The sequence below is a fragment of the Megalobrama amblycephala genome, linkage group LG3 (assembly GCF_018812025.1).
Source record: "Megalobrama amblycephala isolate DHTTF-2021 linkage group LG3, ASM1881202v1, whole genome shotgun sequence".
Taxonomy (NCBI): Eukaryota; Metazoa; Chordata; class Actinopteri; order Cypriniformes; family Xenocyprididae; genus Megalobrama; species Megalobrama amblycephala.
The window spans coordinates 59,701,883-59,716,612 of record NC_063046.1 but is presented as its reverse complement, the minus strand read 5'-3'; the positions used below and the strand labels follow the sequence as shown (position 1 = coordinate 59,716,612).

The 14,730-nt window shown below is 35.9% G+C and overlaps 1 protein-coding gene across 1 annotated transcript; it reads right to left on the bottom strand.

The window, feature by feature from the left end:
- Window positions 1-5,621: 5,621 nt before the first annotated feature.
- Window positions 5,622-14,580, bottom strand: nqo1 (NAD(P)H dehydrogenase, quinone 1). Its single transcript, XM_048186312.1, has 7 exons — window positions 14,334-14,580; window positions 12,486-12,638; window positions 10,119-10,286; window positions 8,547-8,677; window positions 8,355-8,468; window positions 8,105-8,206; window positions 5,622-6,133 (listed from the first exon to the last, which is right to left on the bottom strand). The coding sequence occupies exons 2-7, from the start codon at window positions 12,499-12,501 to the stop codon at window positions 5,825-5,827; spliced, it is 840 nt and encodes a 279-aa protein (XP_048042269.1). The 5' UTR covers window positions 12,502-12,638; window positions 14,334-14,580; the 3' UTR covers window positions 5,622-5,824.
- Between the last annotated feature and the right edge of the window lie 150 nt (window positions 14,581-14,730).

Genomic DNA, 14,730 nt, shown 5'->3' with positions numbered 1-14,730 from the left:
CGCTTAAATGACACTTTTACTACTGAAAAAAGAATACCTTTAATGCATTCTTGCCGTTCATTTACATGTTTAGTCTATAAGTTTGCGTGTTTGATCTATGCGAACTGGAATAATTTGATATATGTTTTATCTATACATAGGGAAAGGAAAGGGAAGGAGGCCTTCGCAGGGGATAGATAACACAACAGATGCGTCAACTCATTAAAATGCCCAGATTTAAATATCTATTTTCTATGGAGCCCCAGACATGACATGCAAGAAAAAAATAGTAGGCTAAAACATGCAAACGATTTACTATTTCATTCCCTCGATTTACTAAAACGTGCACGATTTATTATTTCGCTCCCTCGATTTACTAAAACATGCACGATTTACTATTTCGCTCCCTCGATTTACTAAAACGTGCACGATTTACTATTTCGCTCCCTCGATTTACTAAAACGTGCACGATTTACTATTTCGCTCCCTCGATTTACTAAAACGTGCACACGATTTACTATTTCGCTCCCTCGATTTACTAAAACGTGCACGATTTACTATTTCGTTCCCTCGATTTACTAAAACGTGCACACGATTTACTATTTCGCTCCCTCGATTTACTAAAACGTGCACGATTTACTATTTCGTTCCCTCGATTTACTAAAACGTGCACGATTTATTATTTCGCTCCCTCGATTTACTAAAACGTGCACGATTTACTATTTCGCTCCCTCGATTTACTAAAACGTGCACGATTTACTATTTCGTTCCCTCGATTTACTAAAACGTGCACACGATTTACTATTTCGCTCCCTCGATTTACTAAAACGTGCACGATTTACTATTTCGTTCCCTCGATTTACTAAAACGTGCACGATTTATTATTTCGCTCCCTCGATTTACTAAAACGTGCACACGATTTACTATTTCGCTCCCTCGATTTACTAAAACGTGCACGATTTACTATTTCGCTCCCTCGATTTACTAAAACGTGCACACGATTTACTATTTCGCTCCCTCGATTTACTAAAACGTGCACGATTTACTATTTCGTTCCCTCTATTTACTAAACCGTGCACACGATTTACTATTTCGTTCCCTCGATTTACTAAAACGTGCACGATTTACTATTTCGTTCCCTCGATTTACTAAAACGTGCACGATTTATTATTTCGCTCCCTCGATTTACTAAAACGTGCACGATTTACTATTTCGTTCCCTCGATTTACTAAAACGTGCACGATTTATTATTTCGCTCCCTCGATTTACTAAAACGTGCACGATTTACTATTTCGTTCCCTCGATTTACTAAAACGTGCACACGATTTACTATTTCGCTCCCTCGATTTACTAAAACGTGCACGATTTACTATTTCGTTCCCTCGATTTACTAAAACGTGCACGATTTATTATTTCGCTCCCTCGATTTACTAAAACGTGCACACGATTTACTATTTCGCTCCCTCGATTTACTAAAACGTGCACGATTTACTATTTCGCTCCCTCGATTTACTAAAACGTGCACACGATTTACTATTTCGTTCCCTCGATTTACTAAAACGTGCACACGATTTACTATTTCGCTCCCTCGATTTACTAAAACGTGCACACGATTTACTATTTCGCTCCCTCGATTTACTAAAACGTGCACGATTTACTATTTCGTTCCCTCTATTTACTAAACCGTGCACACGATTTACTATTTCGTTCCCTCGATTTACTAAAACGTGCACACGATTTACTATTTCGTTCCCTCGATTTACTAAAACGTGCACGATTTACTATTTCGTTCCCTCGATTTACTAAAACGTGCACGATTTATTATTTCGCTCCCTCGATTTACTAAAACGTGCACGATTTACTATTTCGTTCCCTCGATTTACTAAAACGTGCACGATTTATTATTTCGCTCCCTCGATTTACTAAAACGTGCACGATTTACTATTTCGTTCCCTCGATTTACTAAAACGTGCACGATTTATTATTTCGCTCCCTCGATTTACTAAAACGTGCACGATTTACTATTTCGTTCCCTCGATTTACTAAAACGTGCACGATTTATTATTTCGCTCCCTCGATTTACTAAAACGTGCACACGATTTACTATTTCGCTCCCTCGATTTACTAAAACGTGCACGATTTACTATTTCGTTCCCTCGATTTACTAAAACGTGCACGATTTATTATTTCGCTCCCTCGATTTACTAAAACGTGCACACGATTTACTATTTCGCTCCCTCGATTTACTAAAACGTGCACGATTTACTATTTCGCTCCCTCGATTTACTAAAACGTGCACACGATTTACTATTTCGCTCCCTCGATTTACTAAAACGTGCACGATTTACTATTTCGTTCCCTCGATTTACTAAAACGTGCACGATTTACTATTTCGCTCCCTCGATTTACTAAAACGTGCACACGATTTACTATTTCGCTCCCTCGATTTACTAAAACGTGCACACGATTTACTATTTCGCTCCCTCGATTTACTAAAACGTGCACGATTTACTATTTCGTTCCCTCGATTTACTAAAACGTGCGCGATTTACTATTTCGTTCCCTCGATTTACTAAAACGTGCACGATTTACTATTTCGCTCCCTCGATTTACTAAAACGTGCACGATTTACTATTTCGTTCCCTCGATTTACTAAAACGTGCACGATTTATTATTTCGCTCCCTCGATTTACTAAAACGTGCACACGATTTACTATTTCGCTCCCTCGATTTACTAAAACGTGCACGATTTACTATTTCGCTCCCTCGATTTACTAAAACGTGCACACGATTTACTATTTCGCTCCCTCGATTTACTAAAACGTGCACGATTTACTATTTCGTTCCCTCGATTTACTAAAACGTGCACGATTTACTATTTCGCTCCCTCGATTTACTAAAACGTGCACACGATTTACTATTTCGCTCCCTCGATTTACTAAAACGTGCACACGATTTACTATTTCGCTCCCTCGATTTACTAAAACGTGCACGATTTACTATTTCGTTCCCTCGATTTACTAAAACGTGCACGATTTACTATTTCGTTCCCTCGATTTACTAAAACGTGCACGATTTACTATTTCGCTCCCTCGATTTACTAAAACGTGCACGATTTACTATTTCGCTCCCTCGATTTACTAAAACGTGCACACGATTTACTATTTCGCTCCCTCGATTTACTAAAACGTGCACGATTTACTATTTCGCTCCCTCGATTTACTAAAACGTGCACACGATTTACTATTTCGCTCCCTCGATTTACTAAAACGTGCACGATTTACTATTTCGCTCCCTCGATTTACTAAAACGTGCACGATTTACTATTTCGTTCCCTCGATTTACTAAAACGTGCACGATTTACTATTTCGCTCCCTCGATTTACTAAAACGTGCACGATTTACTATTTCGCTCCCTCGATTTACTAAAACGTGCACACGATTTACTATTTCGCTCCCTCGATTTACTAAAACGTGCACGATTTACTATTTCGCTCCCTCGATTTACTAAAACGTGCACACGATTTACTATTTCGCTCCCTCGATTTACTAAAACGTGCACGATTTACTATTTCGCTCCCTCGATTTACTAAAACGTGCACACGATTTACTATTTCGCTCCCTCGATTTACTAAAACGTGCACGATTTACTATTTCGCTCCCTCGATTTACTAAAACGTGCACACGATTTACTATTTCGCTCCCTCGATTTACTAAAACGTGCACGATTTACTATTTCGTTCCCTCGATTTACTAAAACGTGCACGATTTACTATTTCGCTCCCTCGATTTACTAAAACGTGCACGATTTACTATTTCGTTCCCTCGATTTACTAAAACGTGCACGATTTACTATTTCGTTCCCTCGATTTACTAAAACGTGCACGATTTACTATTTCGCTCCCTCGATTTACTAAAACGTGCACGATTTACTATTTCGCTCCCTCGATTTACTAAAACGTGCACACGATTTACTATTTCGCTCCCTCGATTTACTAAAACGTGCACGATTTACTATTTCGCTCCCTCGATTTACTAAAACGTGCACACGATTTACTATTTCGCTCCCTCGATTTACTAAAACGTGCACGATTTACTATTTCGCTCCCTCGATTTACTAAAACGTGCACACGATTTACTATTTCGCTCCCTCGATTTACTAAAACGTGCACGATTTACTATTTCGCTCCCTCGATTTACTAAAACGTGCACACGATTTACTATTTCGCTCCCTCGATTTACTAAAACGTGCACGATTTACTATTTCGCTCCCTCGATTTACTAAAACGTGCACACGATTTACTATTTCGTTCCCTCGATTTACTAAAACGTGCACGATTTACTATTTCGCTCCCTCGATTTACTAAAACGTGCACGATTTACTATTTCGCTCCCTCGATTTACTAAAACGTGCACGATTTACTATTTCGCTCCCTCGATTTACTAAAACGTGCACACGATTTACTATTTCGTTCCCTCGATTTACTAAAACGTGCACGATTTACTATTTCGCTCCCTCGATTTACTAAAACGTGCACACGATTTACTATTTCGTTCCCTCGATTTACTAAAACGTGCACACGATTTACTATTTCGTTCCCTCGATTTACTAAAACGTGCACACGATTTACTATTTCGTTCCCTCGATTTTTCTAAAACGTGCGCACGATTTACTATTTCGCTCCCTCGATTTACTAAAACGTGCACACGATTTACTATTTCGTTCCCTCGATTTACTAAAACGTGCACACGATTTACTATTTCGTTCCCTCGATTTACTAAAACGTGCACACGATTTACTATTTCGTTCCCTCGATTTACTAAAACGTGCACACGATTTACTATTTCGTTCCCTCGATTTACTAAAACGTGCACACGATTTACTATTTCGTTCCCTCGATTTACTAAAACGTGCACACGATTTACTATTTCGTTCCCTCGATTTTTCTAAAACGTGTGCACGATTTACTATTTCGTTCCCTCGATTTTTCTAAAACGTGTGCACGATTTACTATTTCGCTCCCTCGATTTACTAAAACGTGCACACGATTTACTATTTCGTTCCCTCGATTTACTAAAACGTGCACACGATTTACTATTTCGTTCCCTCGATTTTTCTAAAACGTGTGCACGATTTACTATTTCGCTCCCTCGATTTACTAAAACGTGCACAATTTACTATTTCGCTCCCTCGATTTACTAAAACGTGCACGATTTACTATTTCGTTCCCTCGATTTACTAAAATGTGCGCACGATTTACTATTTCGTTCCCTCGATTTACTAAAACGTGCACGATTTACTATTTCGTTCCCTCGATTTACTAAAACGTGCGCACGATTTACTATTTCGTTCCCTCGATTTACTAAAACGTGCACGATTTACTATTTCGTTCCCTCGATTTACTAAAACGTGCACGATTTATAAATCGAGGGAATGAAATAGTAACCGTGCGCAAGTTATAATAAAACGAGGGAACGAATTAGTAAATCGTGCACACTTTTTAATTTTTTTTCTTGCATGTTATGTGCGGGGTTCTGTAATTTTCTAATAGGACTTAAAAATTATATTGAAAAAAAAAAATAGTCTAATTAAAAGAATCTATATTTATTTCTTCATTAAGACACCACGATTTTACCAAGAGATATCAGTAAAATAAGTTTTATTGATTTTTTCAATAGTAACAGTTGCTTATTGCTGGTAATGTTGGTTATATAAGGCATAAATGACAGGCTGATATTATAATTAGACAAATCTCAAGCACATTTCACTTCAAAAACTCCCTCATTCTGTTAACGATTCTTTGAATGAGACATTGGTCAATAATAGCTTCGTTTTGCTGGATCCTTCAGCTTTCTTTAGCTTTGGTCTGGTTGTCTGGAGGAAGTGGTTTGCCTAAATGATGTGCAGTGGTGATGCCATGAGTGAGAGAAGCACACTTCTCTTTCACGTCCGGCCGAAGACGGAATCCTCCTTGGAAGCTCATGTCGAAGTATTCGGTCGGAGCAAAGGACAGAGGCTTTTCGGCGAACACACCATGCAGCCTTTCCCGCCATGAATCTAACATTTCATTCCTCGCAACTGGTGGTGCGTAAGCCGGGCACCAGAAGATCTGAGGGGCGAGCACCTGAAACCCGCAGAAACGTAGAAATCCATTCTGTGTGAAAGAAAAGCACATACACTGTCTGTAATCTACATTTCAGCTGGTTTTCTTAATTAATATTAAAAAATGTATTTCTCAATGATGTCATATAAGAATTAAATAACTAGTACTACAATGTATGAAAAATGTATTAACTGAAACCACACCTATGCAAAAATCACATACTCTGGGTGTCCTTATAAATGTGTTAAGATTAAATTCTAAATGTAGATATTTTACTGAGAGGCCCCGATGAATACGTAAACATCAATAACAAAATGAACAAAACAAAAATGACAGCAGTTAAAAACAACATCTGATTGTAGTGATCTGCATGTTTGTACCAGCTCTGCAATTCAGTAAAATCGTAACGTTTTTTTATATAAAGCACTTTATACAACAGATTGCTTCAGAATCAGAATCTCTTTCAATTAGAATTACAACTTAATTTTCTACTATAAAGCGGCTCTCCAGTGTGTTCATGTTTTTACTCGCATCTGACCTCGATGGACTGAACAGAAGAAATGAACCAGAGAAGATTTACACCTCAAAGAAGGCGGGGCCTCAGAGCCACACCCACTTATTACATCATCACCACGGACCAATGATAGTTTGAAGAGTGAGTGAACTTTTCTAGAAAGTACGCTTTGGCAAGCAGTTTCAAACTCCTGAAACGAACTCCAAACAGACTTCATTTCTTGAAGTTTATCAGGGCTTTAAAGGGCAGGTTTTGCTGAAAGCCCTTATATGGACATGGTCTGGGTGTGTTTTATGCAAATAGCTTTTGTCTTTTTAAGTGTTTTTAATTATAATTTTAAAATTACAATCAAAAGATATCTTTTTTTATTATAAAAACTATTAAAATACAAAGCTTTTCATGAGTTTGACAGAGCATTTGTACCTAGAGTCACACCAGTTGTTTTTCCATTATAAAGAACGTCCACTCCACATAAACGGTTGGTTCCCTGTCTCCCATTCTTATTAATATTTCTGTAAATATTTTTTTTTACAGGATGAGCTATCAGTTGCTATGATGACATCTATAGCCAGAGGATATTTGCAAGTGCAAATAGAATTAAATGTTTTTTTTTTGCACTGTGTAAATAGAAGTTAGATTTCCCTATTTATTCTTAGTGCAAATAATGGCAGATGCTATTTGACACTCAGTGTATTGTAGTACAGTATGCAATAATACCATATTAAGTGGATATGATTGATTATATTTATTCAAATCATAAATTGACGCTGCCTTATTGTTGCCCCTACGCCTGCCCTAACCCTAACCATACTGAACCTGCTGATCAGTAAAGCTGTCCTCGAAGGTCTGGGAAGGGAGACATGTTTTTGAGCATGGTAACACAAGCTGCACAGATACCGGTCGATGTCCCAGCCCATCCGATCAACGTGAGGACACCGCATTCAATTTCTATTACAACCATTAAAACACTTTATTCCCACTATTAAATACCTGTTAGGCAGCTTATTTCGATTTTTATTTTATTTTAAATAAATGCCTCTTCAAACCGATATGCGATGTGAAAAAGGAAGGAAAATGAGTTTGGATAAAGTATGTATCACACGCTTACACCTCCTGCCTTACTCTCCACTCCACTGATCCTGTTATCAGACAGGTTTCTTTTGGAACTTTGTCTGGATCAATCAGACAATGGTGGGCGGAGTTACTGTAAATAGCCTCTGCCAACAAGCAGGGCGTTGTAAAAAGATTCTCTGGGTGTGAAAGTCTAAAACATAACAAACCACATTCCATATGGATTTAATACACAATGCAACTCTGATCCAGGATGATTCCATATCAAATGGGATGGTTGCTCAGAAAAACGGCCACATGCATCTTTTTGCAAAAAGAGTTGTTTTTGCTGTTTGGAAGGGACGTATTTAAGCTGTGAAACTAGTACACTGAACTGAAACATCACACAAAAAAAGTGCTTTCTGATGATACAGACTCCTTTACCATTTTTATCTCACCTGTAAAGGCCAAAGGATAACATTGATATCTCCATGGACGGCATCAGCCTGATACATGGACTCTGTTCCACCAGTGGTGAATGAAAGCATGGCCTTCTTATCCTGGTGTGAAAGTTGGATGACATTTGAACTAAATATTATCACCATTAGAATGACAAAAACACAGTCTTTCCTCAGAATCAACCATGTTGAGTGCAAAAAACAAGCTTTTTTGAAATACTATCTAATAATAAATACTAAAGATTCAGACCTTAAAAACGCCGTTGTCATACATCTTCTGCATGGTGAAGGCGAATCCTTGAATTAAGACTCGGTCTACCCAGCCCTTCAGGATGGCAGGTATACTAAACCAGTAGAGAGGGAACTGTAAATATATTGCAAATCATATTATTCTTCTGAGATCAAGGTGAAATGTATCATTTGAAATCAGAAGCATTATTACCTGAAAGATAACCAGCTCTGCCTGCTCCAACTTGTGCTGTTCTTCTGCAATGTCATCACTTAATCGCCCGTCCTGCCATGCAGTCATCATCTCCTCATTGTACACAAAGTGCTCAGGGTTCTTCAGATCACCTGTGATAGGTACAGTAAAATAATGATCCTTTATATACCATGGTCTGAATACTTAATTCTGATTGGCTGGAAGGTGTGCATTAAAATCGTTTAATGCACAGCAAGGCGTGGATTATCCATTACGTGTTCACTAATAATTACAATTGCAATGTATTTTTTAAGCACCTATAACATGGATGTAGCATTTTAATTAGGGCTGTTAAGCAATTAAAATTTTAATTCAAGAAATTCAAGTCATTATTGTGTTAAATGACAAAAAAAGCATCAAATGGACATTAAAAAAAAATTAATTTGATTCAACATTTAATTTTCTCACAATTTCAACCTTTAATGTTTTTTTTTTTTTTTAGTAATTTGGAAATATGAAATCATTTTTTTAATGAAATTATACTCTAAATAAGAAACTAAAACTGCCAGTAGGTGGAGGCAAATGTGTAAATGAATCATTCATTTGATTCATTCAAACAGCTGATTCATTCAGCAATTAAGTAAATGACTCTCTTTAAGAATGAATCATTGAATCATTTGTTCACCCGATTGATTCGCTCAAAAACGGATTCAATCAGAAAAGAAACACCGCTGTGTGTTGCTCGGAGACGCACAACAGTTCTGCTAGTCTTTATAGGTAATATTTTCATTGGCAAAACTGAGCAAAAGCAGACAGTATTGTGTCTAAAATATAACACAATATTAACTTCTTATTTATTGAACTGTTGTTTAAAATCGTGCTATTCGAGACAAAAAACGGCACTTGTCGTGTGATATTGCTAAGTATATAAGTCTTAATATTATATTAATATTAATATTACTTAATATTATAAGTCCCCCTGTGGTGAAAATCAAGTTTTTAATGTTGTTTATATGTCTATCTGGTGTTTTTATTAATATGCTTTAAGACAAACCATGTATACTATATACCATATACTAAGTGAAGCAAGGGTTACATTCAAGCTATTTTAAGGCATGAAGTTCATTTTTTCACAGGAAAAAACGTTTAAATATGTCGTTTTAGTGATCAAAGATGAGTTTTAAGGGATATAATTATACTACAAGGGACTTTACCTATATCACATGATATAAATTTGAGACAAAAACTCATACAGGGGCATTTTTGCCCTGATATCTTGAATTTTAGGGGCACATAACTGCATTCTATAGGCTCCATCACACAGTGAGTTTTGTCCCGCTTTATGTTCGTACCAGTCAACTTTATTAAATGTAAGATGAACTACAGAGCTCTGGGGCAGGGCGAATGAGTTAAATGCGTTAATAATTTTAATGCATTATTTTTTCCCATAACTAATTAAGTTAACGCGTTCAATCGACAGCCCTAATTTTAGTACGCAGTAAATGCAGCAAATATTTTCCTTACATCCGCACATGAAGTACAAGTGTACAGTTGTAAGATATTTGAGGATGTTGCATGACAGTAAATTCGTACCCTTAATATCATCTGCAGTAGCTGAGGCTTTGAAGTTCATAGCATAGAGATCCGACACTAGGACTTTATAGCCTTGCTTTGTCAAAGCCTCAACAGCGACATCCCGTGCAGCAGCGTTGAATGAGGCGGGACTCTGGTGGGCATAAACAATCAGTGCTGTCTTCTGTGCTGTTCACATCGACACACACACAAGAGAAGAGAGAAAGAGTTCATCATCTCTGATTTAAGATCATTTACCCACAGGATGGCAGACAATAGCTTTTCCACAAGAGTAAAAAACAGTAACAACAATCAGTTTCCCCTTCCCTTATCAACTGACCAGCCAGATTACACAAAATATTCTGGCAAAAGCACAAGTTTCACATACTATTTTTAAATTGATTTTAGGTGAAAGGGGTTTTCAAGCATCAAAACAATAAGTGTAATACAGCTTTGAATTGCTGTTGTTGTTTTTCAATATTTTGTTTGTTTTTTTCTGAGCAAAAATTAAATATCACATATTTTTACCATGATTTACAGAAGACACCCACTAAAATGTCAGGGATATTTACAACAAAAAATCTTTTTATGTCATATTAAGACTAATTACTTTTACCTCAAATCCTAATATACATTTTTTTAATCTTTGCCACTATCCTAGGTTTTGCCCATTTGTCAGCAAGAAGTTTTTTACTCATTTAAAATGCAATAAAATTTAGTATGCTCACTTATTCTTTTATATATTTAATATGCACAGGTCAAAATAATTATTTTTATCTAAATATAAGTGTTAATGACAATAGAACATTATTTCCCCCACATTTTGACATTTTATTCTCCCAAAACTTATTTGAAACCTTAAAAGTAGACGTTTTACTCACATTTAATGTGCTTCCTATGTATACAGTACAGTCCAAAAGTTTGGAACCACTAAGATTTTTAATGTTTTTAAAATAAGTTTCGTCTGCTCACCAAGGCTACATTTATTTAATTAAAAATACAGTAAAAAACAGTAATATTGTGAAATATTATTACAATTTAAAATAACTGTGTACTATTTAAATATATTTGACAAAGTAATTTATTCCTGTGATGCAAAGCTGAATTTTCAGCATCGTTACTCCAGTCTTCAGTGTCACATGATCCTTCAGAAATCATTCTAATATGCTGATTTGCTGCTCAATAAACATTTATGATTATTTTCAATGTTGAAAACCGTTGTGTACTTTTTTTTTCAGGATTCCTTGATGAATAGAAAGTTCAAAAGAACAGCATTTATCTGAAATACAAAGCTTCTGTAGCATTATACACTACCGTTCAAAAGTTTGGGGTCAGTAAGAATTTTTATTTTTATTTTTTTGAAAAGAAATGAAAGAAATGAATACTTTTATTCAGCAAGGATGCATTAAATCAATCAAAAGTGGCAGTAAAGACATTTATAATGTTACAAAAGATTAGATTTCAGATAAACACTGTTCTTTTGAACTTTCTATTCATCAAAGAATCCTGAAAAAAAATATTGTACACAAATATTTTGTACAATTGTACACATTAAATGTTTCTTGAGCAGCAGATCAGCATATTAGAATGATTTCTGAAGGATCATGTGACACTGAAGACTGGAGTAACGATGCTGAAAATTCAGCTTTGATCACAGGAATAAATTACTTTGTGAAATATATTCAAATAGAAAACAGTTATTTTAAATTGTAATAATATTTCACAATATTACTGTTTTTTACTGTATTTTTAATTAAATAAATGTAGCCTTGGTGAGCAGACGAAACTTCTTTTAAAAACATTAAAAATATTAGTGGTTCCAAACTTTTGGACTGTACTGTATATATAGGAACATCTAAATGTCTTTGACCCTCATATAGTATTTAGCTTAGTGCACAATATAGATACTAGTATTTCATTCCAAACAGCCAGAGAATGTTGAAAACTTGGGGGAAAATATGGCAATCAGAGACTTTCCTTTGATTTTTTTTTTCTTTTTCCAATTACTTGGGATTTGCATTGTAGTTGAGATTATCACTGACCTAGTTACTTAGCTGAAAATTCTCTCTCTCCAAACCCTGTGACTTTCTTTCTTTAATGAAAAGATATTTTAAGAATTGACTGGGTTTTTTCCCCAATACAATGGAAGTCAATGCTCACCAAAACTGTCTGTTTGCCAACATTAATCAAAAAGTCTTCTTTCGTATAGAAGAAAGTCATGCAGGTTTGTTTGAGAAAATGACAGAATTTTCATTTTTGTGTGAACTATATCCATTTAACAGATGAATACAGCTGACACAAAATGCTACAATGAATTCTTTAGGGTCAAACACTAAGCAATCTAAAATAAAATGCAATAATGCATATATAAGTGTACAGATTTCTCACCCATTTCTCGTTGCATGCAATGTCCAGTTCTGCACCAGGAAGAAAAGTCTTTGGCTTTTGAATGAGCTGCTCTTTTAACCCTTGTGTGCCAAAGCTTGCGTGCGAAGCGGAGTCTTATTCCGTCTCAGGTTTCAGTCTCTGTTATTGTATAACCTGTAAGGGGGTAGAGTGACTGATTGGCCAAATAAACAGACATCTTGGTGACAATCTAGTTAAACGTGCGTTAATGGAATGCTTCAGGATGTCATGCACATATTTTTATTGTGTTCTTACGTGCTGCTCAATATATGAAATATGACACGACTAAATTAAATAAAACTAACACTTAGTAGGGTTAAATAAACTATATACATAAATATAATGTAATGCTTTTTTAAAGTTTTTCTTCCTGCTGGACAGACAAGCCCATAATCATGCAATAGGATGGAAGGTGGAGCCTTCTCTTATCAAAGAGATAAACCTCCACACACTGACATTTATATTTTATAAAGCCTTCATTTGCAGGGCAGGGCTACATATAATAATCATGCAATGTTGAAGTCCACTTGGCTCAAGAACCTGAGGCAAGACATTTCGGCTTTGCATTTGATATATTGATATTTAAATTGCTGAGAAGGACCATCATGCATAATGAGTTTCAGCTGAGAATAAAAGCATTAGGAACTGTCGAATATATTCCTGGAAGGAGTGAAAATAAGGCATACTTAGAATTAGATGTTATACTCAAAACACCAAACTGGTTTGTCAAGAGGATTGGTGTCTTGAGTGCAGCGAGAGCTGAAGATCAGGTAGAGCAGGACAGATGCCAGAGACCCAGAGCTGAGGCAGAGTCACACTGTAATTGACCCTCAAGTGTAAATAAATGCTTTTGAAACCAATCCCAAAGGGGGGAACAATAAGTGTCACATGAGCCAGAGCCTTATTGTCATGACTATCTCTTTGGCTACAGGTTTACACCTTTATACCAAAGAGAGATTGCATCTTTAGACTTTCATATCTCTTCACTGGCTTCCATTTCCTGAGAGAACACGTTTTATATTTGTCTTACACAGCTGTCAATGCAAGAGCCACACAAAAAATAAATAAGCTTCTGGTTATGTGAAAAGACAAGTAAAAACTAAAGTATACTACAGTACTTAATACAGTTTATCAGTTCACTATAGTTAATACTTCAGTATGCTGTTGTAAATAAATACTATAATATATACAGTATACTACAATTTACAAGAGTATTTAGTATTATTACTATAGTATTACTATAAATTACTATAGTATTTTTTCATATGAATGCAGGCTAAAATGGAGAAGAAACAAGGACAATAAAGGGCAAATTATCTGATATATTCCAAAATATTTGAAAATGTCTCCCTTTACCTGTTTCTCAAATTAAATGTATTATTATTTTTCAGTTTATTAAAAAATAAATTATTGGCAACAATTTTATCGTTTGATTTATGATTATGTCGTACAATACTAAGGCGTGGTAATTTTCTATTAATGCAAAGCGAATTGTTTATAATAATCACATGAAATAAGCATTCAAACTGTCAATAAATCAAAAGAGAAGTCATTTGAGAATTAAATGTAGGCTGTTTGACGTTTGAATCTGGCTTGGACTGTGAGCATGCGCAAACCATGTTGTTTACTTGAGCCATAAAGTTAGTTTTCATAAACTCCCGACGATAGAAATATGGCATACATATGAACGATAACATTATGATAAAAAACATTAGCACAAACAGGTAGACTATAGTATATATAAACATCGATTCCATGCACACCGCATGCTTAAACATCACGAATAAATACATGCAAATATTAGCCTAAAGACAAGGATTTAACACTTACTGTACATATGCAAAACACACGAAAGCTGTCTGTGTTGTCAGCTCTGTGACCGCGGGGCAGAAAGCGTGCGACAGTCTCCATGCAGCTGATTGGTGTAAACAGGGTCAGTGGGGAGTTCCTCAGCAAACGCCAGCTGTGGCCTTTTTAACAGGTCGGGATTTATCTCATATTGTGACATAGGCAAATATATTTTTGGGCCCCCTCAAACACTTTCGGTCAGAAACTTCATATGACCAAAACTACTTTTCAGAAAATGGAAAAACACTGTCAGACAGGGTTTAGTTTAAAGGGATAGTTCACCCAAGAATGAAAATTTTCCCATGATTTACTCACCCTCAAGCCATCTTTGGTGTATATGACTTCCTTCTTTCAGACGAACACATAAGAATAAACTCGT

Coding starts and splice junctions, on each gene's coding strand:
- nqo1 (XM_048186312.1), bottom strand. Junction 8,207..8,354: donor ATGACAACGGCGTTTTTAAG/GTCTGAATCTTT, acceptor CTTTCACACCAG/GATAAGAAGGCCATGCTTTC. Junction 6,134..8,104: donor TTATCCTTTGGCCTTTACAG/GTGAGATAAAAA, acceptor TCTTTCACACAG/AATGGATTTCTACGTTTCTG.